Genomic DNA, 25859 nt, shown 5'->3' on the forward strand with positions numbered 1-25859 from the left:
AAAAAACAATTTGCATTCAGTATAGTCACAGTTCTCTCTGATAGAACAACCAAATGCCTTAGAGATTATGAATAGTCATTAAAATGTACTAAAAGAGATTGACTTACTATATAATACTGAGTGCAGTTTTTAAATGAAGGAAAAAGTGAACTTTATTTTTTTTATTTAAATTCAATTAGCCAACTTATAGTACATCATTAGTTTCTGATGTAGTGTTCAATAAAATTTATAACACCCAGTGCTCATCACATCACGTGCCCTCCTTAATGCCCATCACCCAAAACGTGAACTTTATGACCTCTGAGTGTTATTAATTGTTGTGATATTCAGATCTTTGAATATATTCAGTGTCATTTCATATTTGAATGATGTTCAGAAGAATCCATTGGAATTTTCATTCAGATGCTTAGTATATTTTAAATTTTACATTCTTTACTTGTCTGCTCTATTTAGATTTGTTTTGAAAGTCTCTTTAAATATTTTTGCAAAAACCACAAAACACTACGTTACAAAGTATTTATTGAGTATAATTCACGAAGCAATCTATTTTTACTCCTCTTTGAGAAATACTTGTGTTTTTGATACATTTCCATTAAGTGCTTTTAACATGAGAGGATATTTTGATGTTTTTATAGAACTGATTGTAAAGGTAACAGGTATATAGTATTTTAGGACACTTTGCAGGTAGCCCTTGCCTTTTCACTGAGATGTAGACCTGGAAAGCTCACTGGAAATGAGATCAAGAACAAACCGTCCATTTCACTTGTGATCTACTTTGCGTAAGGGTAAAGCTTCAGCTCCTCATTCTCACCACCAGATGGTATTTTTCAAAAACTGAAATGTTAACTTTGCCTGTTTCTGCTAGTTGTTCGTCCACTGCATTGAGCACTGATACGAAAAGCAGCAGACTCGGGGAAAGTAGACCGACAGACAGGATCCCAGAAAAGGGGCGTAGATACATGCTTGTTTAAATAACTGCAGTACTTCAGAGATAGGTTGCAATGACAAGGGAGACAAACGAAATAAAAGCAAAGTATTTCAGAAACCATCCAGTGGGCAGCTAGGAAAATGCAAAACAACACAAGTGTCTGCCTATATATGGTCTGCAATATTTTAAAATATCCTTATTTGTATTCTTTTTGCATTACGAAAAGTAATAAATTTTGTGCGATAGTTTTAATGATGAAAGGTGGAAGTTTTATTTAGCTTTGAGCGAATTTTTTTTAAGAGGAAAGTAATGTTACGGTGCTAAACTTGACAAAAAAGAGACCACTGAAATGCTGATAATTTTAGTAGTCTTTTAAAAAGTGTTGAGGGGGCAAAGACTACAAATTATACCATACAAAAATAAACCTATAACTCTGTTTCGGATTGCTAACCTGAGTTTCAGTTAATTCAGTTTGTAATAACTATTAATGATCTCTATTTACAATAAAGATTCTGTAAATTGTTTGCTGTTGATTTTTTAATGGTTAAAATTCTGGCAGGTTTCTACTTAATCATACAAACATGATGGATTGAACTATAGCTTGATAATACTTAAATACATTAGTGTTTATGTAATCTCTCTGGAATCCTGGAGCTCATAGCTCCAAGCTGTACAGTTCCTGTTCGGATAGACCTACCCTCTGTGCATTGCAGACTGTCTCTCTCTAGTGGCTCCTCCCTCCGTGTCCCAGGGGAATGTGCACACTGTCACTGTGGCAAGAGGCCAGAGCCTGGAAGACGAAAGGGCGAAGGTTTGCCAGGGCCAGGCAGGCTCCACGCGTGGATGGGTGGAGCCTCAAAGGCTCAGGTCTAAATCCCCACCTGGCTAGATCCAGACAGAGACCCGTTTGACCACTTAAGGACCATAAGGTATGCCTTAGAAACTGTTACTGTTGTTGTGTTCTTCCTACATCTTACCAAACATACTTTCTTCTGCGTTCTTCTAATTGTTTTAACTTCTCTTTTATATAAGAATGGCCTCTTGGTTTCCGTTGTCCTTTGTTTCCTTCTCCCTATGTCTCCCACTCTCTGACACACACACCTCTAACTGCTTCCTCATACTTAGGCTTGAACGTGTCCATTTAAAGACTGACATTTTACTTGTTTCCAATTCCCTTAGAAAGTTTTCAGGGGTTCTTTACCTCATAAATAAAAGTCTCTATGTAGTATACATAATTTTTCTTTACAAATCGGTGTCTTTCATTTTAAGATGTAAAATTATCCTTATCTAGCTTTTTGAACTCAAATAATCTCTTCAACTTAAAAAGAGCAAGGTCAATGAAAATCTTTAACTTCTGCCCCCGTAAGTATTTTCCAATCATATGTTTCTCTTCAATACTGCAAAGTAACGTCCCTGTGAATGACTATATTTTTTGGTTGTCACATTGTTACATTAACTTGGTATACAGTTGTATTTATAATGATTGCAGCTTTGAATACAGAAACAAATATCTTTCTGGCTGGACAAATTAATTCATTCAACTTTTGGTATTTGGTAAGAGGCACGCTTTAAAAACAAATCACTCCTCCATGCTGTAGGGCACCTTTACGGTTCATGGCCATGTGTACCTGGATTTAGGTGCCCTGCAAAATGTGGAGTATTGACCTTGTATAAAACCACAGTTTAAAAGTTGCATGTTAAATTTCATTCACTCCATGCATTTAGTCATCCAAACAGCATAGCCCTGGGACAGACTGCAGACTATTGAAAATAGAAAACATGGGGAGGAGGGGGAGGAATTATATATGTATTTTATTACATGTATATGTGTGTATATATACATATATATATATACACACACACATATATGGTTCTAGTCATTAAAAACAAGCAAGAGTCTCTTGTGACTGGAACTCTCTCTCTCCCTCTGTCTATATGTATCTATAGATATATAGATATTTGGAAAACATGGCCCTTCTGGGAGCTTACAGTCTTTTGGGGAGTTTAGTATCCACTTTCTTTTAAATTTTATGTGTATACATTTAGCCATTGTAGATAATTATTTAAAAATTTTCAATTGCTTCTCAATCTTTGATGAAAAGATACTTGATGTTTATGTATCTTATTACATCTTCATGGGGCTGATGCAGAGCATCCTTTTATAACCCAGTTTGTGTATGTTGTATATATCTCAATAATTTCAAAATTTAAAGTCACAAAAAAATGTAAATTTAATTTAATTTTAAAAAATCAAGAGTCTCCTGTGTGAGTTGAACTTTCCCTTCACATAGTTCACGGTTTAGTGTAACTGGATGGCTTGTCACTCACATAATAAACCGCGTAGCTGATTACCGGTTGTAGATAAGCATAATAGACTTTGCTCAGTACTAATGACCAGCAAGAAAACTTACATCTTTAATCTTGGTAGGTTTCCCTCCGAAGCAGACTGCATGGTGAGTGTTCCCGGAACAACAGACACAGAGGTGAGGCCCAAGTGAATATGTATTTTCTGAAAAATCAGGGGAGTTATTTCTTTAAAATGTAACATAAGTGTAACTGTATACTATAGCTTTGCCACTTTTTAAAAGACTTTGTCTGAGAGAGAGAGAAAGAGAGAGCACGTGTGGGGTGGCGGGCAGAGGGAGAGGGAGAAGCAGACTCCCGGCTGGGATCAGGACCTGAGCCGAAGGCAGACACAACCGACTGAGCCACCCAGACGCCCCATAGCTTTACCATTTTCAGCTACATTTTAATGCCCCAACTTCTAAGAAATCAAACACGCACTTAAACTGGCAATCAAGGCAAGATAATTTTCTTAAATCTTAAATTGAAATTTGAATTTTCTGCTTATTTGCTGTTAATTTTCACATACGTTATTTTGAATAAGTCCATTTTTCTTTCTCTAGGCATTATGGAAAACCTACATTTCCGAGTCCTAACAATGCTAATAGGTCTTTATTTTACTGGAACAATGACAAACCCATCCAGAAAAGGCAGGATTTTATTCAATTCTGGGTGCCAATGGAATGGGTATCTTCTGACAAACTGTTCTTTTCCTGGAAAGCACGATGCCCGTGTGGACGTACCACAGTCAGCAGCCACCGCGGATCCAGGCGCCAGTTTCCTTAGGGACCTATTAAAGTCTCACGTGCAAAAAGAAGACTGGAATATAAAACATCTGGACCTCAGCAACCATCGCATTTCGAACATCACCTTAAGCCCTCTTGCACACTTCCACGCTTTGCAAGTACTAAACCTCAGCAACAATTCCATCTGCTCCATCTCACTGGATCTACCCAGTGCTAAGTCCTCGTGGGGCGAACGCCGCAGAAGCAGCTTGAGGCGCGGGCTTCCATTTCTAAAGGTGTTGATTCTTCAAAGAAACAAGCTCGCTGACATTCCCAAGGGTAAGTACAATTTTAACACACGGACTAGACCAAGAAACAATGAGATGTTTTATGCCCGGAAGAATTCCATGTTTGTTTTCAGTTTTGAGGAAGTCGCTGAAAGTAAAGCAATTTTATCAGGACAAATAAATGAGTTTCTTAGTGGACTTTCAAGTTACAATATATGGCATTCATAGCCAATGCAATTTAATCTCCCATTACTATAACTTACATTAATGTAATATAGATTTGTCGAGAGACACTAGGAAGTATTTAAGTGCTAAATAATAATGCATGATGTCCGATTACCTACTTTGATTATCATATATTTGTTACTAAATATAGAAAGCACTAAGAACTAATTAGTTCGTGTACTTTCAATGTGTAGCACAATTCAAATTAAGTATGTTGCCATATTTATAATTTTTGCTTCCTTAGAATACATTTTGCATCTGCTTGTCGAGTTGTCCTCCAAACGTAGACTAGAGATACGCTAGTGTTGCAGCATCAATATGTAAACTTTCTTGTTATCAAATCAAAATCAGAACTCTTTATCCTGGTTTCTAACAGGATACTCTACATATCCTGTTGTTCAACAAATTCTCATCTCTTCAGTAATCTACATGTCGGAGCTCCTTAACTAATCACCAATATTTTATTAAGAAAATAGATTCATAATCCACAACACTTCCTTTGCCTTTTTTAATATTCAGGAGTGCTAGACAATTTCCTTTCCTTGTTTGTTTTTAGTTTAGGTCACTATTTGCTAAGTACTTACTTTACATAAGACAGTCTGCTAAAAAAGAAAATGTGAGAATATTGTCTTTTTTTCCTCCATCCCAAATTATGCATATTTAGTTTTTCTTCTTTTCCATTCTTTCTTTTCATATTTTTATCATTTGGCTTTTTCTCCAGCTTTTGGTTTTGTTTTAAGCATCATTTTGACATATCCTACCAGGTGAAGGAATGACTATCCCAGTCATCAAATCAACAGAATTGTGTGAGAAGGGGAGGAGTCTTCTCTCCCTAAGCTTTTCCATAAAAGCAATGAGCAGGATTTTCAGTGTAAAGTATAAACTAGTTGCATCTTCTTTTATAATTTTTTATTGTATTCTTATTTTTTTAAACCTGTTATTTGTAGAACATTAGTAATTTTTAAAAATTTAAAGCAAAAAACTGAAGTCCCTCATGTACTACAGTTGACCGCGGTACAGGTCTACTTATATATGGATTTCTTTTCATAAATACCGTAGAGCACTGTAAATATATTTTCTCTTCCTTATGAGTTTCTTAATAACATCTTTTCTCTAGCTTATTTTGTTGTAGGAATACAGTATATAATACATATAACATACAACGTATTTGTTCATTGACTTTCTGCTATGGGTAAGGCTTCCAGTCAACAGTAGGCTTTTGGTAGTTAAGTTTTGGGGAACCTAAAGTTTTCCTAAATTTTTTACCACGTGGGGGATCAGCACCCCTCAACCCTGTGTTGTTCAAGGATCAATGTATATATTCTTGAAGTTTATTCCTCATGCCTATGTACATATTTTTCTTTCAAAACTGGATCATACTTTCCGTGATATTTCATAATTTGTATTTTCATATCACAGTATATTTTGAACATCTTTATATAATTAAGCAATCTCATAAATAATATTTTAAATAGTTGAATAGCTTTTATATAGACATATAACTGGGTTAATCAAACATTTAGACTATTGCCATTTTGTTTGCTATAACTCTATATAACTCTATATAATGATCATCATTATAGCTACATGTATCCATATGATACAACATTTTTTAACTAGTATGGTAGATGTGAATTTCAACCCATAAATTCAAGTGTACTAGAGATATAACCTTCTATTGTCTCTAACTCAACATAATTTCTGATTCTGAGCCCCCATTCTAGTAGGATCAGTTGGGGTTGGGGTGCAGAGATACTTGCACTTAACATTAGTCTTTCATGGGCTTTCTTCTGCTTTTCCCCAAATTCATACCACAGCTCTGGAACCGTATACCCTAACAAGACATCAAAGTGTGTGTGTGTGCGTGTGTGTGTGTGTGTGTGTGTGTGTGTCCCTTACCCCAGCCAGCCGGAGAATATTTCTTTTCAGTTTTTTCAGTTTGGAGAAAATTCTTCCCATTTTTTTGTTTCTTCAAAACCCTCTGTCTAGATCTAGAAATTCCTTTCCTCCAAAGCTTTAGGCCTTTGGAAAACAAAAGCCAGAAAGACTTGCAGACTCCTCTGTTTTCCGCCTTGTACTGTGCCTCCCTTGCGGTAATTAACGCAGAGCCTACTTTCCGGTTGAACGGGGAGAAATGGAAGGAGAGACATAGAGTTTTAAGATTAATATGTCAAAATATTATCCCACCACTGAACATGTCTCCTTAAGACAGATGAATTCCCCAGAGCTAACTGGGGGTCAAAGGGGATGTCCATTTAAGGACCAAACACCGCTATAAAATGCACATCCAACCCCACCTTTCTTTTCTGAGTTGAACTTCTGCCTCCCCAAAATATCAGGAACAATGTTAAACTTACAAAGGAGAAGAAAAAGTGAAACGAGCAAATCATGTATCTGAAATTCTATTAGAACTCTAGCAGATGAAACCATAGAGAGATGAATGAAACCAGTCGATGATGGAAGGCCAATGTAAGCCCTGAATCTAATTGGATATAATTCAGAGTTCTTTTATCCATAGCATTTTGTGATTTGAGTTATTTTCCTCTAATCATCACTCATTTCATTCGAGCCCCCTGTAACATCCCTTTGCCATTCTATGATTCTGCGACCGGGGCTCAGTCACTCTGACTTTGAAATCCCATTTCGGAGGGAAAAAGCTGGTAAAGGGGAGAGGCTGCCTGGAGTACCATTCTATTTCTGACTTTCCCTTTGTTCTTTGATTCCTTTGTACTCAGCCTGTTTAAAGGTGGCATCTGGGGGCGCCTGGCTGGCTCAGTCAGTAGAGCGTGCTGTTCTGGATCTGGGGGTTGTGAGTTTGAGCCCCACTTTGGGGACAGAGTTTACTTTAAAAAATTTCTTAAAAAGGTAACATCTTGATAACGTAATATTTACTCATAGAAATGTTGTGAGGATTAAAGGAAAAATGTATTTCAAGAACCTAATGTAACGTGGCATTTGGCATAATAAATGGTAGCTATTAAAATATGTGAAAAGTACTTCGTATGCTTGTAAAGTACTTTGCAAATATTAGTTATTTTTACTCTCTTGGCACACATTGAGAATAGCAGTCTATTTAGAAACAAATTATAAATTCAGTTTTGTCTAAATCTCAAGTTATCTTTTTAAAATGTTAAATAACTATTGCAGTAGATGGAACTCCTGGCCCACTATAATTCATGAGCAGAGAATCATTTGTGTCTACCTATTTACATAAGTGCTTGCACTCATCTAAAATAATAATAAATCAGAGATTCTCACAAAGTAGCAATCAAGCAACTGGCCTTATAACACGTGTACTCTTATAAATCATGTCCCATGTCTTCAAATGGCGACAGCTTATAGAAGCAATGAAAAGTTGCTTTCACTCACGAAAGCCCATCTTTGTAAGAGTAAAAGATTACACTGACTAACCCAGAGTCAACTGATCCCATATCGTCAGTCAGCTGTGATGTCACCAACACGCTCCAGGGTGGCAAAACACCCAGAGGAGGCGCCAGCCAATGCAATTTACAAACAGTTAGCTAGCTATGAATTAAGCTTACTGATGACTCCACCTTTCTCTCAGATCTCTGGAGTACAGCGTTAATAAGAGAAAAATCAGTTTTAAAATATTTAAAACAAATGGGATCCATCTCCAGTTAAACTATCCCACCTTCGTCAAACAGTATTTTTGGAGTGCCCATAGTGTACCTGGAAATGTAGAAGGACCAGCATCTTACTGGGACTCCAATGAGGCTGACAGACCAGATTTGATGCCTGACATTTAACATACTAAATTACAGAACCCAAGAGATAAATGTGTTACAAATGAGATGAAATAATACCGGACTTGTGAAACTGGTGGAAGAAACAAAAATAACCAATGTTCGGTAAAAAACAAAAGTATGTTATATTCTATTTATTTTAGATTTCTTCCTGATTGCTACTGGATTAAGGAAATACCAATAACCTGTGTTCTCCAAACCAGGTCAGGTTCTAAAATGACAACATGAATGTACGTCAGTAAGGTCTTCGCCTCACCTGTATAAAATTGACCACCTTAAGGGCTGACCTTATGAATCAAATATCTTGTCTAGGACCATTCCAGACTCTTCCAATTCTTAACACTCTTTGAACTTGAAGCTGTAGCCTCCTGAATATCATTGTTTTATGTTATCAGATTATCACTTTTAGGACAGCACTGAAGAAGTTCATAGTCCAAAGGAACATTCCTAAGGCAATTTAGTGTCTGGGGCGTACCCTCTATGGCCTTTCTTCTAATAGACACTGAGACAATTTCTTGGAAATAATAAAACACCTCTGGCCACTTAAATGCAAAAGCTAATCAGATTCCTGCCTCCCCTGGTTTATGTGATCATCAGAAAGCAGTTCAATAAATAATTCCTTCTCCACAAAAGTGCCTCCATATTTTCCTCCCAATGTTCAACTCCCCTCTCTTGAAACATGGAATCTACCCTCTGATGTCCATGCCCTAGCCGTGAATGCCCCTCCCAACTTCTTTTGTTCAGCTGCATACCCCCTCAACGTTGATTCACGATACAAAATTTTTAAAAGAACACATTCCCCCACTGAAACACGGCCAAGTATTGTAGAAGACTTCACTCAAACTTCCCAACTCCATCCTGGGAGACCCTAAACAATGTCATTTATAGGACCCCACCAGTTCTCTTGAGACAATTAGACCTTAATTCTCTAAAATTGGAAGTAGATGGAAATTTTTCATGTAGGAGGTGTAACTGAACTTAACAGTCTTCTCATCTGCAGAAGTTTACCTTCCTCTTGGGGATCTTAGCTTGATATTATGAAGGGAGTCAAATAAGGGGGTATCCTTGTTACTCTCTGCCTTCAAAAAGTCCCTACCCCCACCCCCATGCTTAGGATGTTCTGGTCCCATCCTTATTTACTCTTATACTCTTCTTCTATTCTCTTATACTTCTTGTGTTATCCTATTTACCTGTTAATTGACCTTAAACAAGACACTTAAACTATAAAAAGCTGCCTGGTTCTTATTTTTAACTGAGGATAATGGCCCATACAGGGAGGATATGAGGGTTAGAGATAGTATTTGTAAAAACTTTCACACACACAGTGATGCTACATGTGAAACATTTCTCACAGCATCTGGTACATAACAGGTGCTCAAAAATGTCAGTTCCCCTCTAGTGCCTTTTGATAATCCTGAGTCTCTAATTCTGTTCCCCATCCCAGTCGGCTATGATGGTCACTTCTGTGATCTGAGGTACAATGGGTAACTGTAGGTGATTTCCATCCTCTTTCTGCAAAGGTTCAGAGTTCACATGAAATTCAGAGTACCCATCAACAATCTTGTTGTTACTGCTCAGACTTTTGTCTCTACATTGTTGGAGGTCTCTGCTCCTCTGTCTTCTGAGCACTCTTTGATCTGTCCTTTGACTCACTGAACCACACTGACCCATGAGACCATCACCACTATCAAGATAATGAACTATCTGGGGCACCTGGGTGGCACAGCGGTTAAGCGTCTGCCGTCGGCTCAGGGTGTGGTCCCGGCGTTATGGGATCCAGCCCCACATCAGGCTCCTCCGCTAGGAGCCTGCTTCTTCCTCTCCCACTCCCCCTGCTTGTGTTCCCTCTCTCGCTGGCTGTCTCTATCTCTGTCAAATGAATAAATAAAATCTTAAAAAAAAAAAAAAAAGCTAATGAACTATCTGCACCCCCAAAAGTTCCTCATCCCCCTTATAATCTATCTTTCCCACCCACCCTCTCCCTTCTGTTCAAGTAAGGAGGAGATCCACTGATCTCCTTTCTGACACTATAGATTTGTTTGTATTTTCCATAATTTTATATTCATGCAATCCTATGATGTGTACTTTCATTTTTGGTACAGCTCCTTGCATTCTGCCTAATTATTCTGAGATTCATCCATGGTGTTGTATGTATTAAAAGTCCATTCCTTTTCATTGCCAGAATTCATTGTATGGATATGTGTTTATCTGTTAGTGGACACTTAGGCTGTCTTTTTTGGCTATTATAAATAAAGCTGCTAGCTAAAGGGATGGAGAAAGATAAACCATTAGGGGCGCCTGGGTGGCTCAGTCGGTTAAGGGTCTGCCTTCGGCTCAGATCATGATCCTGGGGTCCTGGGATCGAGCCCTGCATTAGACTCCCGCACAGCTGAGAGCCTGCTTCTCCCTCTCCCTCTGCTGCTCCCCCTGCTTGTGCTCCCACTCTCTCTGTCAAATAAATAAATAAAATCTTAAAAAAAAAAAAAAGAAAAGAAAAGAAAGAAAGATAAACCATTAGATAAACACTAGTCAAAAGAAAAGTGGAGTGACTATATTAATTTCAGACAAAGGAGACTTTAGAAAGAGGAAACTATCAGGGATAAATAAAGCATGATATAAAGGGGATAAAGGGGCCACTTCCTGAAGATAATAATTTCAAATGTGAATGCGCCTAACAACAGAGTGTCAAAATATGTGAGGAAAAACTGACAACTAAAAAGAGAATTAGAAAAATCCACTGTAGGGGGCGCCTGGTTGGCTCAGTCCTTAAGCGGCTGCCTTCGGCTCAGGGCGTGATCCCAGAGTCCTGAGATTGAGCCCCACATCAGGCTCCTCCGCTGGGAGCTTGCTTCTTCCTCTCCCACTCCCCTCTGCTTGTGTTCCCTCTCTCGCTGGCTGTCTCTCTCTGTCAAATAAATAAATAAAATCTTAAAAAAAAATTTTTTTTAATTAAAAAAAAAAAAGAAAAATCCACTGTAGTTGGAAACTTCCAGCACTCCCCTGACAATTGATAGATTAAGCAGGCAGTAGTCAATAAGGATGTCGTTGACTTGAATATCACTATCAATCAACTTGATCTAATTGGCACGTGTGGGATACTCCCTACAACAACAGTAGAATACATATTTTTTTCAAGCTTAAATGAAACATTTACCAAGACAGACCACATTCTGGGCCATAAAACACATCTTAACAAACTTGAATAACAAACAGAAATCATGCAAAGTATGTTCTCAGATTACAATGGAATTAAACTGGAAATCAGCAACGGAAAGCTGCTGCAAACCCCTCAAATCTCTGGAAATTGAACAACATATTTCTAGATAATCCATGTGTCGCAGAAGAAGTCTGAAGGAATCTGAAAATAGTTTAAGTTAAGTGAAAATGAAAATTCAATTTATCAAAATTTGTAGGATATGGCAAAAGCAGTGGTTAGAGGGAAATGTATAGCATTAAAGTCAACCACTGGAAGAAAAGTCGAAAATCGATAACAGAAGTTTCCACCTTGGGAAATTAAAAGAAGTTAAGAGCAATGTAAGCCTGAAGCAAGCAGAAGAAAAGGAATAATAGAAATTGCTGAAATTTAAAAGAGGAAAAACAATAGATAAAATCAACAAAACCAGAATGTGTTTCTTCGAAAAAAAACAATAAAATTGATAATCCTCTAGCCAAAGTAACCAAGAAAAAAAATAAGAAGACACAAATTGCCAGTATCAGAGATGAAAGAGGGATCATCGCTACTGTTCCTATCAACATTAAAAGAATAATGAAACAACGTCTTTGGGGTGATATATGCTTTCTTTTCTCTTGAGTAAATAACCTGGGTGTAGGATGGCTGAGTTGTATGTCAAGTAGATGTTTAACTTTTGAAGAAATGGCCAGTGTTGTATGCAGTGGTTGTATCACTTTAAATTCCCACCAGCATTGTGTAAGAATTTCAGTTTTCCTACATCCTTACCCATACTGGGTATAGGCCATCTTTTTAATTTTAGCCATACTAATAGATGCATAGTGGTATAGCATTGTGGTTTTAATTTGGATTTCCCTAATGACTAATGATATTGAATATCTTTCTGTGTGCTTATTTGCCATCTGTATGTCTTGATGATGTATATAAATCTTTGGCCAATTTCTAATTTTTTTAAATTATTGAGTTTTGATGTTCTTTATTTCTTCCGGATACAAGACTTTTCACAGATATGTGATGTGTAAATATTTTCTCCCTGTCTGTGGCTTGAGTATTTTTTTTAATTTTAACAATGTCTTTCAAAGAGCAGAATTTTAAATTTTTGTGAAGTATAGTTAATCACTCTGTTAGTTTAGAAATTGTGTTTTAGTGTCATATCTAAGAACTCTTTTCCTAATCCAAAGTCACAAAGATTTTTCTCCTATGTTTTCTTCTAGAAGTTTTATAACTTTACTTTTTTACATTTGATATTTTATGTTTATGATCTATTTATATTTAGGTTTAAATTTAGGTTTTACATTTAGGTTTATGATAGTTTTAAAATAGTTTGAGTTAATTTTTTGTACACGGCATGAATAACATGTTGAAGTTTTAAATATATGCAATTATTCCAACACCATTTGTAGAAAAGACTATTTTTTCCATCCTCTTACATGTATCCTACTCATTTCTATATTTAAAGTGGGTTTCTTGTAGGAATTATATAGCTGACTCTTGAATTTTTATCCAAACTTGGAATCTTTGCCTCTTATTTGGTGTTTTTAGACTATTATTTCTATCTATCATCTTGATATTTTTTCTATTTGTTCCTTCTATTCTTTGTTCACCCTTTTATCTTTTTCTACCATTTTTGCATTAATTGTGTATCTTTAAAATTTATCCTCTTTATCTCCTTTGTAGGCTTACTAGCCATAATTCTTTGCTGTTGTATCGTTTTAGTGGTTGCTTTGGGATTTCCAATATACATCCCAATATCATAGTCTGTTTTACATGGTGTTATACTACTTGCCTGTAACTCAAGAAACTTACAACAATATTCTTCCACCTCTCTTCTCCTGGCTAGCATTGTCATATACTTTATATACATATATATGTGTGTGTGTGTGTGTGTGTATATAATAAGTCCTACAATACATGTTTACTGTTTTTGTTTTTTTGTGGGGTTTTTTGTATGAAATCTTCTTGGCTAGACAGTAATGGTTAAGAGATCTGAGTTTCCATTCCAGTTCCACAGCTCCACCTACTATGACATGGGGCAAGTTCTTCACTGCACCAAGGTTTTGTCATTTACAAGATGGTAACAACGCCCAAGGCTTTGTGAGGGTTAAAAGGAGATGTTTGTGAAGTGCTTAGAGCATAAAGACTATACAATTAAACAGGAGTTTTAAAATGATTTCTTCCCTCCATTGCACTCCAAGGGTCTGAGTTCCATTCAATTAAGCAATGAGATATTACAGGAACTATGAGGTCACATCCATACACAGGCCAGGCAAGGGCCATGACAATGTTAAGGAAACTATCGCTTCTTTTATATTGGTGCCTTCTGCTGCATTTTTTTTCACAGAGCTGTATGTTTGCATATTAAAATATGTAGGAATATCCTTCACTCCATGAAGAAACATGTTTTCTCTAGGGGTTATATTCAAAATACTTAACAACTGGCCTGTTAGCCTGGGCTTTCCAGCTGGGCGCCTAGGGCCGTGCGGCAGCACACGAGGGCCCAGCAGTGGTTATTTACAAACCGATAGGGAAGTATTTCTTACAGGCCTATGCCAGCTCAATATCAGCCTTGGTTCTCTCCCATTTTTTTTTTAAACATGCAGCTTCTTGGCCTGTCCTTTGTTTTCCTGTTTTTGATAGAGGCATGAATACCAAGAAATCATCATCTTCTGTAAGGGCCTGCCCCAGCTGAAGCAGGCAGCCCTCATTCAGCTCTAACCAAGCATTAACTTGTGCCAGTTGAACTTCTACTTTTTCAAGAGAAGCTAGAAATGCAAATTTTTGTGCTGAATCTTTATTGTTAGCGCAATAATTTTTAAATCTATGTGCAGGTCAAATGCTGTGACCTCTGGCTTACTGAATACATATTATATTCCAGGCATTACAAGAGTTAACAAAGATGTGAATTCCTCCCGGAGGGGACTAAATCATCTGATGGAAAGGCTGACAGGCAAACAACAGTTAATTTTATAGTAAGATGGTAGGATGATGTGGGGGTGTAGCTGCTTGTATAACTAGTAACTTTTTCTTGTGTGTATGTCTTATCACTCACTCAGACACAAAGATGCTATGCTCTATTTGTCCTCAGCACTAAGTGCCTGGCTCATGATGTTTTGATTGAGTTGTCCTAATGATCTCTTAATTTGTGTAGCTGATGTGAACATATGATAACATCGATGTATAGCTATCTCTATTAAGTCATCATCTCTGCATCATCGGTCTCATAATGAGTACCTTGCAGACAGCAGACAAGGAATAAACCCTTCTGGAATTGAACCAACCTGATCTGCTAAGTAGTAGTTGGTTCAAGACACAAACCACACGTGGGGGACGCCTGGGTGGCCCAGTGGGTTAAGTGTCTGCCTTGGGCTGGGGTCATGATCACCGGGTCCTGGGATCCAGCCCCACTTCGGGCTCCCTGGGGAGTCTGTTTCTCCCTCTCCCTCTGACCCTCCCCCCAGCTCGTGCTCTCTCTCTTTTGCTTGCTCTCTCTCAAATAAATAAAATCTAAAAAAAAAAAAAAAAAAGACACAGACTATATGTGAGAACAGAGCAGAAGGGAAATGTGAAAATGCAGGGCATCCTTAGGAGCCTCATACGGGAAATCAGATTTGGAAGTCTGCTATGACTGGCACCTCCTTCCCAGCTTTTATGTTCTGTGCCAAATGGACCTCCTGGTTACTCTCTGGAATCAAGTGAAATAATACAAAGACAGAGACCAAAACCCAATCAGATTCTTTTGTCAGAAAATAAAACCTTGCTACAACTTATTACCTCTGAAAAATAAGCGAATGCCTAGAAATGTTACAGGACCAACAAGAACTCGGGAGTGTTACTACTCTGATCGTTTCGTTCATCTCCTTCCTGGCCTTTTTCCTGCGCTTGCTCAGAGCACATGTATCTGTTTGCATGTGGCTCTCTTTCCCCCAAGAATCCTACTCTAGGCTGTCCTGCCACGGAACGTTTTCCTTCCTGGCGGTGGGCGTGCGCAGTATCCCCGGAGCCTCGGCCGTTGGGCCCGCCCTCCGCAGACAGCCCCGCAGGGTGTCTGCACAGTCGCACCATGACAAACAGTGCTCCAGTAGGATCACCCATGTATATCGTAATGTGCTGTTTCATTTTAACAGGACTGTGGAAACTGAAGTCATTACAGAGTCTGGATCTGTCATTCAATGGGATAGCACAGATCGGGCCGTCTGACCTGCGCAACTGCCTGCGGCTGGAGAACCTCTACTTAAAGAGCAACAGAATATTCAGGATTCATCCAGAAGCCTTCAAGGACCTCAAGAAGTTACAGGTTATAAAGTGACTTTTAGAGTATTTCAAATACACAGACATCCGGGCAATTACATTAGAAGACTATTTCAATGGAAGAGTTTCTCCACACCCAGGAGTACGGGCTATTAGTCAAAAACTCTAACATTATTTTAAGACTGCTAAAACTGCCAAAGCCTCTCTCTTGCCTCAAAAATCAAACGCCTCAGTAACGGCCATGAATTTTACTCGAGCATAATACTGAGCCGCAAGAATTGGCGCATTATTTTTCTAAATCAAATTAAACCCAACTCCAAGTTGCCACTTACCAGTTGGCAGGAAATTCAATCTGGGTTATAGCGGAGGCTCCCTCCCTAACTGCGAGGTGGTCCAGGTCCCCTGGGTTTTGTGTAATCTGCAGCACTTGAGGAGGCCCCCCTGAGCCACCCCGGGCCATGAAGAGCTGTGGGCAACTGGGACCTTAGGGGGCTCTGAAGTCCTGTGACACTGTTGCTTCCAAACCCAAACGGGGCCCTAAATAATAAAAATGATCATAATAACAGCCCATACTGACCGCACTCCACTTCCTGTTCTGAGCAAACACGGGACGCAACGTGGGGGCTCTGTGTCACAGTTTGGAGCTCAGGCACCTTGCAGTTAATCTCACTGAAGAGCTGACAGATGTGAAGGGGAGGACCACCCCCAACCCCCCCATGCCCAGCCAAAGCGCTGCTCCCAGCTTGGCCGCTTCAGCCCTGCCCTAAGCACTTTCCTCCACCCTCCCCACTCTTCACTCCCCAGATAATTTCCAATCTCCTCGAAGTGCTCCTTTTGAAAGGCCGAGGGGCTTCCAGTGGGACATCTAGCAAGGTCTTAGGGAAGGATTCCGCTGTCCCCCACATGCTCTGTCACAGACCCTCACTCTTTATACAGGCCCGCAGCATTAAGCAGAAACAAACTGCGAGCCTCATATGCAATTTTAGACGCTCTAGTAACTAGATTCAGAAAATAAAAATAAGCAGGTGAATTTGGTTTAGTAATATATTTTTTAACTCAGTATACCCAAATATTACCTTTTACCCATATAACGAATATACAAGTTATTAATGCGATATTTTACATTGTTTTTCATGCTAAGACTTCAAAGCCACATCCCAATGTGACAAGTCACATTTCAATGCTTGAAAGGCACGTGTGGCTAAGGGCCATCATATTAGACAGCATCGATGTAGACAGCTGCTTTTCCCGTTTTATGAAAAGTGTTATTCAAGTATAGGTGGGAGACAAATTTCCAACTGCCACCTGTCAGCCAGGGCCCCCCAAGTCCCTCCTCTATCGAAGGGAGGAGAGTGAAGCAGTGGTAAGGTGGTGGGCTCTGGGCTCAGCTGCCTGGGTTGAGACCCTGGCTCTGCCACTTTGCAGCCACACAATGTTGGGCAAGTCACCACGTCTCTCTGTGCCTCAGTTTTCTCATCTGAAAAATGGAGGTAACTTCATTCCTTTCTCATGAATTTTGTGAGAATTAAATGTCTTAATGCATATAAAGTGCTTCGAATAGTACTTGAAATATAGCAAGCTCTTTCTAAATGTAGACTACATACGGAAATTCTGAAGTGGCCACAGTACCCCACTCTCTGAACATTCAAATCTGATTGTACCACTTCTTGTTAAAAATCCTTCTACACTTTCCCAACAAGGGCCTGGCCCCTGCCTGCCTCTCTGGTCTCATTGCAAACCACTCTCCCTTGCTCACTACACTACTGTTTCTATCTTCACACCAAGGCTAAAGTATCCCATGCTGATGCTGTGCCTGGGAGAGCTAACTCTTCTGAATCCTCAAGGAAGCCTTCGTGGGGCCTCCAGATTGAATTTGTTGCCCTTTTATATACACTTATAACGTGCCATGCTTTTTCCTCATTGCGTTTATCACAACTGAAATTATTTAGTTTTAGGTATGGTTAGTTATTAATGCCTGTATTGCCATAATCTCTTTGAGGACATACATCATAATCTATTTTGTTTTCTAGTGCTTAGCATATGTCTATTTTGTAATACATATTTAAAAACACTTGCTGAACAAAGGAATGAATAAATGGATAATGATCACGATTAGGTATATCACAAATTCCACTAATTTAGCAGTCTAAAACCACACCCGTATTATCCATGATTTGGAGGGTCAGGAGCCAGGCAAGGCCCTGGGTCCTCTGCTAAGGGTATTTTCAAGAGGCTGCAGTCAAGGTGTTGGCCAGGGTTGGAGACCCACCTGAAGGCCCAGCTGGAGATGGACCTGCTGCCAGGCCCACATGGTTGTTGACAACACGCAGGTCCTTGCGGGCTGTGGGACTGAGGGCTCAGTTCCTCATTGGCTCCTTACTGGCTGTCAGCCTCAGCCTGACCTCAGTCCTGTGCCACGTGGGCCTCTCCGTAGGGCAGCTCACAGCATGGCGGCTTGCTTTAGAGCCTGAAGGAGCACCTGCTAGCAAGAGAAACATTACAAGCTAACATAGTGTCATCATGGGAGTGACATCACGTTGCTTCTGCCATAATCAACTGCTTAGACCCAACTCACAGGCCCTGCCTGCGCTCCAGGGGAGGAGATTCCTCAAGGGCGTGAATATCAGGAGGCAGGACCACTGGGGACCACCTTTGCCACAGTTCTTATCAGAGCAGAGGAGAAAGGCCGCTTAACTTGGCAGCGCTCCCCAGCTCCCCACAAAGAGGTTCTCGGATTGCCTGGGAACGTCATTTAACGTCATTTAGCATCCTGTATACTGATCATAAGTGTATTCGTGTGTGTTATCGCCCCATGTCTGTTCTTACTTCCTATGCATTTTTACTGTGCCTCATAAGTGTTCAGTAGCTCACAGGTAAGAGAAGCTACAGGCAAACTAAAAATGTTTGTAGCATAAAACATTTAGCTCCAAGAATGTTTTAAATCATCTAATTCTCCCTTCACCTGAACTGCCCAGAATCATACAATTTCTCTCTCTCCATTATCCTTTCTACATGTTTGCCAATAACTCTAAAAACTGGTTTTGGAACTTGATGGAACTGTTTGGTACCAGAAAGCTGAATATCAAAATAGATGTTGGGTTTTTTTCTTTTTCGGGAGATATATTTAATACTTGTACTGTGCTATGTCTTCCCGTGTGGAAATCTTTTGCGAAGCCAGATAGATTTTTCAAAGCATGAATTCATCCTCGTGTTTAGATGGAACGAAATAAGTTTCACTGACATTTCAAATTAGCATTCCTTTTCTTCATCTTTCCCATTCTTCTTGGATGCAGTGATTTGTGCAGCAAGATTCGTTGCCTCTCCCAATCTTTCTATAATGTGCACCCCTCTCAAATGATGGTGGATGGCTTTCTCTTTAGGCAAATTAGACTGTTCTGCTTTAATCTTTCCTCAGAAATTATTCCTCCTGAATCATTTTATTAGTTTTCTGTCCTTGCTCCAGTTTTGTTTTCAGTTCCATGATTTGTAATATAATAAGACGCTGGGATGAAGAAAATGCAGATATGCACTAAAAGGAAGATAACTTCCCGAAACACATCGGAGTATTCCACTCTGTTGCTGAGGAGGGGCACGTAAGAAAGCTGTGCATCGCAGGCAAGGCCTGGCCGAGCAAAGTGGCTTTTTCTCCCCCTAACCCCTGAGTCTCCCCCTAACCCCCAAGCCCCCTCCTTCCTGTTTTTGACAGCCTTCCTTTGGGAGTCAAGACTACGTCGTTACTCAGCACTGGAAAGGTCACCCTCACTACCTGCGTTCGGGGGGAATTCTGATTCTACACGTAGCGGTCTTGGTCATGGTGCTGTTTGATTGTTTGAATCAGCTCTTCTTAAGAATTTATATAACCCAAGATGCCAATGCTGTTTTTTCCCTGATGTTTATAAAACAATTGACCTGGATAACATTCAGCCTCTCTGGCTTTCATTCATGGCCCACTTTTCTTTTTTTTTTTTTTTCTTCCTTCCAGCAAGGTTTACATTTTCTCTTTTACGATTTTCTGTTCTTCTAACTACCACCCGCCCCTCCCTAAGCCCCACGACCCCACCCTGCTGCCTCCTGCCACAGGCCTCCTCCACCCAGCCCTTCCCTCCCGGGCAGTGGGAGCCCAGGCTCCGAGGGAGCGTGTTGCAGAGTGGAAGGCAGCTGCGGAGCTGGATCAGATCTCAGCTGTGCCACTCCATTCATTCATTCCTTTCTCCATTATTTACTGAGCCCCCTCTCTGTACCAGGCCCTGGTACTAGGGCCTTTGTGGTATGTACCGTGTGCCCTAGCCCAGTTTCCTCCTCTGTGAAAAGGGGGAGGGGAAGACTGAGGTTCCCCGTAGAATGCCAGGCACACAGCAGCACTCTGCAAACGGTAGCGAGAGCTCCACCCAACTGCCTTCCCTGCTGCGTCACGTCACGGCCATACCCAACTTCCACAGATCCTGCTCTGTGTTTCTAGAGCCACTGAAGCCTTTTTGTTCCCCAGGTTCCCCTTCGTTTCTGATTAGACTAGAAAATTAGTCATCTTGTGTATACCAGGTGGCCAGATGCAGGGAACTCTACTACTACCCTTGAGATAGTTGTTGATGCAAAAGATCTCTCTTTGCTACTTCTGGTCAACCACAATTCTTCTGTGTTCTGTGTTCTCATGGTCCAGTATCTCTGGTCACTTTCAAGATCACAGTGCTTCCAGAAATTCTAGAACTGATATCTAATTCTAGACCTTGATAAGAACCGGGAGTCTCGGTTTTATCTGAAAGTACAACTTACAACTCATAGGAAAGACGGAAGGGGAGAAGACTGGACATCTAATATAGGCACCATAGTTAAAGCTTTCACGTACATTTAATCCTTACAACAACCCTAGGAGGGAGGCTCTTAAAAAGTGAACAGTTCGCTGAGGCTCACAGAGTTGTTAGGGGCAGAGCAGAAATTTACACCCAGTATTCTCTGACTCTCAAATCAGAGCTAAATTCGTATTGCCTCCATAGCAATGGAAACAATATCTGTAACTATTATTTATTTTGTCTCTCAATGTCTTTCTTCACAGACTGCCTTAAATTTGTTTCTTGTCAAACAGGTCGTAGACCTCAGCAGCAATGTTCTGACCACCATCCTACCCATGATGATCATTGCTCTGGAACGTCCCCATCTGGACGTGGACTTGGCTGATAACCGATGGCAGTGTGACTATAGCGTGGCAGCCTTCCAAAATGTCATTTCTGAATCCTGGAGGAAAACCTGGAACGGCATCTGCAGCAAGTATGTAGGTAAGTCAGTGGTGCCTCTTCTTTCTGAAAGTTTCCAGCTGAACTGGGGAAAGCACATGAAAAATGTAACCTCATTGGAAATCACGACAGTCCCCCTGAAAGCGAGAGTGTTGATGAGGGCATTAAGTCAGCCACGGGCTGCTATAATCACTGGTACCGAACTCTTACCCTCAGTTCGTGAATGATTTTTTTCACATGGTCAAAGAAACCCAGTTCAGACAGCTCAGAAACAATTGGATTTGGTCAAAAACAGTAACTTCACAGGGAGAGAAAGCCCCCACAAAGTCACATTCTTATCCCAATTCTTTTTTTAAAAGATTTTATTTATTTATTTATTTATTTATTTGAGAGAGAGAGTACGTGCAGGGGGAGGGGCAGAGAGAGGGGCAGAAGCGGACTCCCTGCTGAGAGCAGGGAGCCTGAGACAGGGCTCTATCCCAGGACCCCAAGATCGCGACCTGAGCTCAAGTCAAATGCTTAACCAACTGAACCACCAGGTGCCCTAGTTTCCCAATTCTTAACAAATAATTGATCAAAGAAAGAACTTTTAAAATGTGAAATATGATTTAAAGTGTTTGCCTCTGAAAGTAACACTGTATGTTAATTATACTGGAATTAAAATAAAATAAAATGTGTGCTAACCCTATGAAAGTATAATCCTATTTTCATATATATATATATATATATATATATGTGTGTGTGTGTGTGTGTGTGTGTGTGTGTGTTCTGTGTGTATGTGTGTGTGTGTACACACAAAACACATATTTCAAAACTATACTTTTCTTTGTTCCCTGACATTCTCCCAAAATGCTAGACTATGTTACTAGAATTGAACATTCCAGAAAACTTTTTTTGCCATTAACTATCTCGGCTAAATCTCAAACTCCTAACTGGATATGGGGGCAGTGGGTGGGTAAGGTTTTTCATAATGAGTCCTGGACTCTGTTCTTTTCATGACTTATGACTGCCACCAAAGTAGAAACATGGCCATGCTTACCAGGTTCAGAAGAAATCTATGAAGAACACAGAGAAGTCTTTTTTTTTTTTAAGATTTATTTATTTATTTATTTGAGAGAGAGAGAGAGAGAGAGAGAGAGAGAGAAAGCGAGTGGGCAGAGCAGCAGAGGGAGAGAATCTTCAAGCAGACTCCCCGCTGAGCATGAAGCCCCACTCGGGGCTCAGTTTCCCCACCCATGAAATCATGATCTGAGCAGAAACCAAGAGTCATATGCTTACCAACTGAGCCACCCAGGCGCCCAGATCACAGATAAGTCTTAATGTCAGCAACCCCGTTTCATTCCTCTGTAAAAGCCACCACTGGCATTCTGGGTATGGAAGGCAGAATGTCAGGAACCAGTGAGAAACCTGAATATTTGTTTACCAGCCCTGGGGCATCGTGAGAAAATGATATCATGCACATAGGTAGAGCCACGGGCAGGGTGTGCAGGTGGCTGATGGAATAATCTTGGAAATGTGCCGTCGGTGGAGGAGTTGGAGGAGAGAGAAGCAATGTAGCTGTCCCCCTGTCTGTCTGCTTTCCTCCCATGAGCAGCAGTCAGGAAGGAAGCCTAAGAAATGTACAGCCTCCAGGGCCTCTGAGTAGCAGTCTGAAGCCTAACAGCCAAGTGTAAAAGCACAGGGGGCCGGAAACATACTACTGGCTACAACCAATTGATCGGTCAGTAACACTGCTTACCGTCATGCAATGCACACTTTAGACATCGCCAGGTAAGGACTGAGGGGGACCTACAGAGCCTTATTTCCATGTCGACTCACTGTTTGTTTCCCCCCACCCCGCTTCCAGGGGACGAGGAGGCATACTGGTGGACCCTCCGAAGCAGAATTTCCAGGGAGACCCACCTCCCTCGTGGTCCTGTGAAGCCTGTGAAAAGCCTCCCACTGGGCCAAGCCGAGAGGCCCCAGGCAGGCCGGTCTGAGCACCCTGGCACCTTCCAGAGGAAGGGGCCCACGGGTGCCCATGCCAGCAAGAGGCTGCACCGGCTGCCCAGATGGGCTAGGAGCCCCAGGGATGTGCCAGCGGCTGGCAGAAACACAAACGTGTCCCAGGACCTCACCCTGGCCGTCTGTATCACATTCTTAGTGGCTTTCTGCCTGGGGGCTTTCGCCAGGCCCTTCCTTGACAGACTGTGGCACCAGAGATGCGGGCGCAAGAGGCCCAGCTCGGACAACGCGGACAACGCGGATAACGTGTGCTCAAACGCAGGCTTCTCTGGTGACGGTGAAGCTGCAGGGAACACCCAGCACCTGAGGACAGACTGGCCCCTCCAAGAGCCCGCCAGCCGCGCTGCTGTCATCCTCAACGGACCCTTGGGAGAGGGTAGAAGGGAGCCCGGCAGCCGGCAGAGTGGGGGACCGCATGGGGACAGCAGAGGGCGGGGAGCTGGGAAGGATTACGTACTTCTGAGTGACAGTGCAGCCCGTTCCACTCTCCGAGGACAGCTGAATGTTGATCGTAACCAACAAATTCCAGCAGGACAGGATCACATCCGCAAGAAAGATGTTCTTGAGGAAGGAAATTATGCAACTCTGGCCCAGGAAGGTTCTCCCAGCGCGCATCCAGCAGGCGCCCCTGTGCTAGCTGGCAGACTGCAGACTGTCTCTGGCTCCATTCATAATGACCCAAGCGAATTAAACGCACAGCTCTCAGGAGAAATGGCAGCTTCTCTCTCTAAAATGCAAATGCACACGAAAGCACCGGGGGCTGGAGAGAATGAGCGGTTACCTTCGCAGTTTTCCAAGGAAATGCAAGCGGGCACTTACCTGACCTTGTGGGACATACAGCAGCACAGGCTGCAGGGGGCCAGAGCTGAGGACGGGCTTCCCGCCTGCCACGGTGCGGTCCCTCTCAGGGACCCGGGAGAGCTGAGCCCAGCCCCGCAGCTCTTTCCCCCCGGAGGGGGCCGTGGCCCGCACGGCAGTCCCGCTAACGCAGAACCAGCGCAGAAGCCGGCCCCTCCTGCCCCTCGGCGCGTGCTGGACAGCAGCTCCGAGTCGGAGTCCGACGAAGGGTCTTTATTCACTCTAAGTTCAGTAAGTTCAGAGGATGCAAGAAACGTGACCGAAGAAGAGGCACAAGGCGAGGACAGCCACAGAGCCAGCGAGCCCCCGAGGGACGAGGACGAAGACTCAGGGCTGCGGAGGGACAATGTGACATCATCGGAGGATCCTGCGGACAGCACCCCCTGCCAGAAGATTCTAGAGAAATGTGAGAACCGGGAGGATTGTTTGGAAAAACCCCTCATTTCCGGTCCAGACTCAGGTTTGTGGGAGACTCTTCTGGAAGGTGGCTCTACCACCGACACAGCTGAGGGTCCGCTGAGCTCGCCTGGGTCACTGGGCAGCAGCAGTCCGGCCAGCGCGGCGCTCCCGGGCGCCGCCCTCTGTGGTTGCGCCGCGGCTCTCCTGTCTGAGGCGGCAGAGTGGCAATACTCGCTCAGAGACTTGGAATTCTTTAATGTGGATGTCGCACCACCAACACCACCACGGTCTGCCGACGTCCCCTCCGATCCTGAGCGGAGCGACTGTCGTGAAAGAGACTCTGACATTTATAAATCTGAACCCTGCCTTCAGGAAAGAAACACGGCTCCAAAGGACACTCCTCTCAAGGTCACCGCGGGTGAGAACCTCAGACCCTCACAACAAAATTCTGAAGGGGGCAACATGAACTCCCACCCGAAGGACACTGATGCGAATGAGGGGTCTGTACGCCCTCCCGAGGACTCTGACTCCAGAGAGGTCAGAAGCCAAACACGATTGTTAGGATCCCGCAGTGACGAAGCGGCTCTCGGGTGTGAGCGGGGAGAGGGGGCTTACGCGGGCACCAGCGCCCGGAGCCGGCCGCCGATCCCACAGGAGCGCCCAAACGAAACCAGTTCGCGGGGGCCGCAGGAGGACTGGGGTACATGCTCGGGAGGGAATCTGTTACAGTCCGAAGAAGACGATGGTAACTTCTATATTCAAATGCAGACCCATGGCCGCCTGTTGGGAGCTGACTTTCTGTACGAGGACCTGCTCTACTGCGATGTGGAACTTGAAAATCAACAGGAATTCAAGTAACATCTTGAGTACAGATTGAAGCCCTTAGACAGAACCGCTGAACAGTCTGCAGAAAGAACAGCACAGCTTTCTGGAGGGTGATCGTGAAACCACAAAGTTGGGGGGGATTCAGAGCAACTCTAAATATTTGTTCATAAGTGATGTTAAAAAAAGAAACCATTTTGTAGACCAAACTGTAAATTAAAAATCAGTCTTCAAGAGAAGTGATACTTTTTGTAAAAAGGAAAAGCTACCCTGCCACTCTCCTCATTTAGCCCTTCCTTGGACTGACTCTCTAGTCTGGGCCGTCAGGAGCCGTGTTCTTCCGTGTATCCTCCTGCTTCTCTGGCATTTTCTCCTTTTCCTTCCTGACACCCCTCCTCACCTCCGCGTGCCCTCTCGGAGAGCATTCCTCAAAGCTCTGCTCCTGGTCTTTCGGATGTCCTGCTCTCCCTGGGCCCCGCTGCTTCCCCACCAGCCCCAGACAGACAGCACCCGCATGTGCGCCACAAGGCCCGGCCTCCCTCCCAAGCTCCAGACTCACACTCTCAACCCCAGTGGCCCAAAACCACATAGATCATCCCGGGACCTAAAACACATAATTTTCCTTCACAAACATGATCTCCTACATTCTCTTTCTTGGTCAACAGTATCATGACATCCACCCAGGAAAGCCAACTGAAATTTCTGTCTTATCTCCGACCCTTTCTCTTTTATTTCCTGTATCTGAGTAACCTCTAAGCTATATGCCGTGGAAGTTCATGCATAGGTCTATACAAGGAGACATTTCAGTGTAGCAGCCTGGACGGGACTAGGCAGTTTA

At 42.1% G+C, this 25859-nt stretch overlaps 1 protein-coding gene across 1 annotated transcript; it reads left to right on the top strand.

The window, feature by feature from the left end:
* The first annotated feature begins 204 nt into the window (after positions 1-204).
* Positions 205-25231, top strand: LRRC66 (leucine rich repeat containing 66). Its single transcript, XM_008701468.2, has 6 exons — positions 205-1857; positions 3357-3411; positions 3835-4335; positions 15587-15756; positions 20791-20980; positions 22785-25231. Exons 3-6 carry the CDS (start codon positions 3840-3842, stop codon positions 25055-25057), a joined length of 3129 nt encoding a protein of 1042 aa, XP_008699690.1. The 5' UTR covers positions 205-1857; positions 3357-3411; positions 3835-3839; the 3' UTR covers positions 25058-25231.
* The last annotated feature ends 628 nt before the right edge of the window (positions 25232-25859 follow it).

The sequence above is a fragment of the Ursus maritimus genome, unplaced genomic scaffold (assembly GCF_017311325.1).
Source record: "Ursus maritimus isolate PB19 unplaced genomic scaffold, ASM1731132v1 scaffold_8, whole genome shotgun sequence".
Taxonomy (NCBI): Eukaryota; Metazoa; Chordata; class Mammalia; order Carnivora; family Ursidae; genus Ursus; species Ursus maritimus.

Excerpts from the sequence above, each read along its gene's own strand:
- LRRC66 (XM_008701468.2), top strand. The coding sequence starts at position 3,840 with ATGGAAAACCTACATTTCCGAGTCCTAACAATGCTAATAGGTCTTTAT. Across the intron at positions 4,336-15,586 it reads GCTCGCTGACATTCCCAAGG|GACTGTGGAAACTGAAGTCA; the intron begins GTAAGTACAATT and ends TCATTTTAACAG. Across the intron at positions 20,981-22,784 it reads CATCTGCAGCAAGTATGTAG|GGGACGAGGAGGCATACTGG; the intron begins GTAAGTCAGTGG and ends CCCCGCTTCCAG.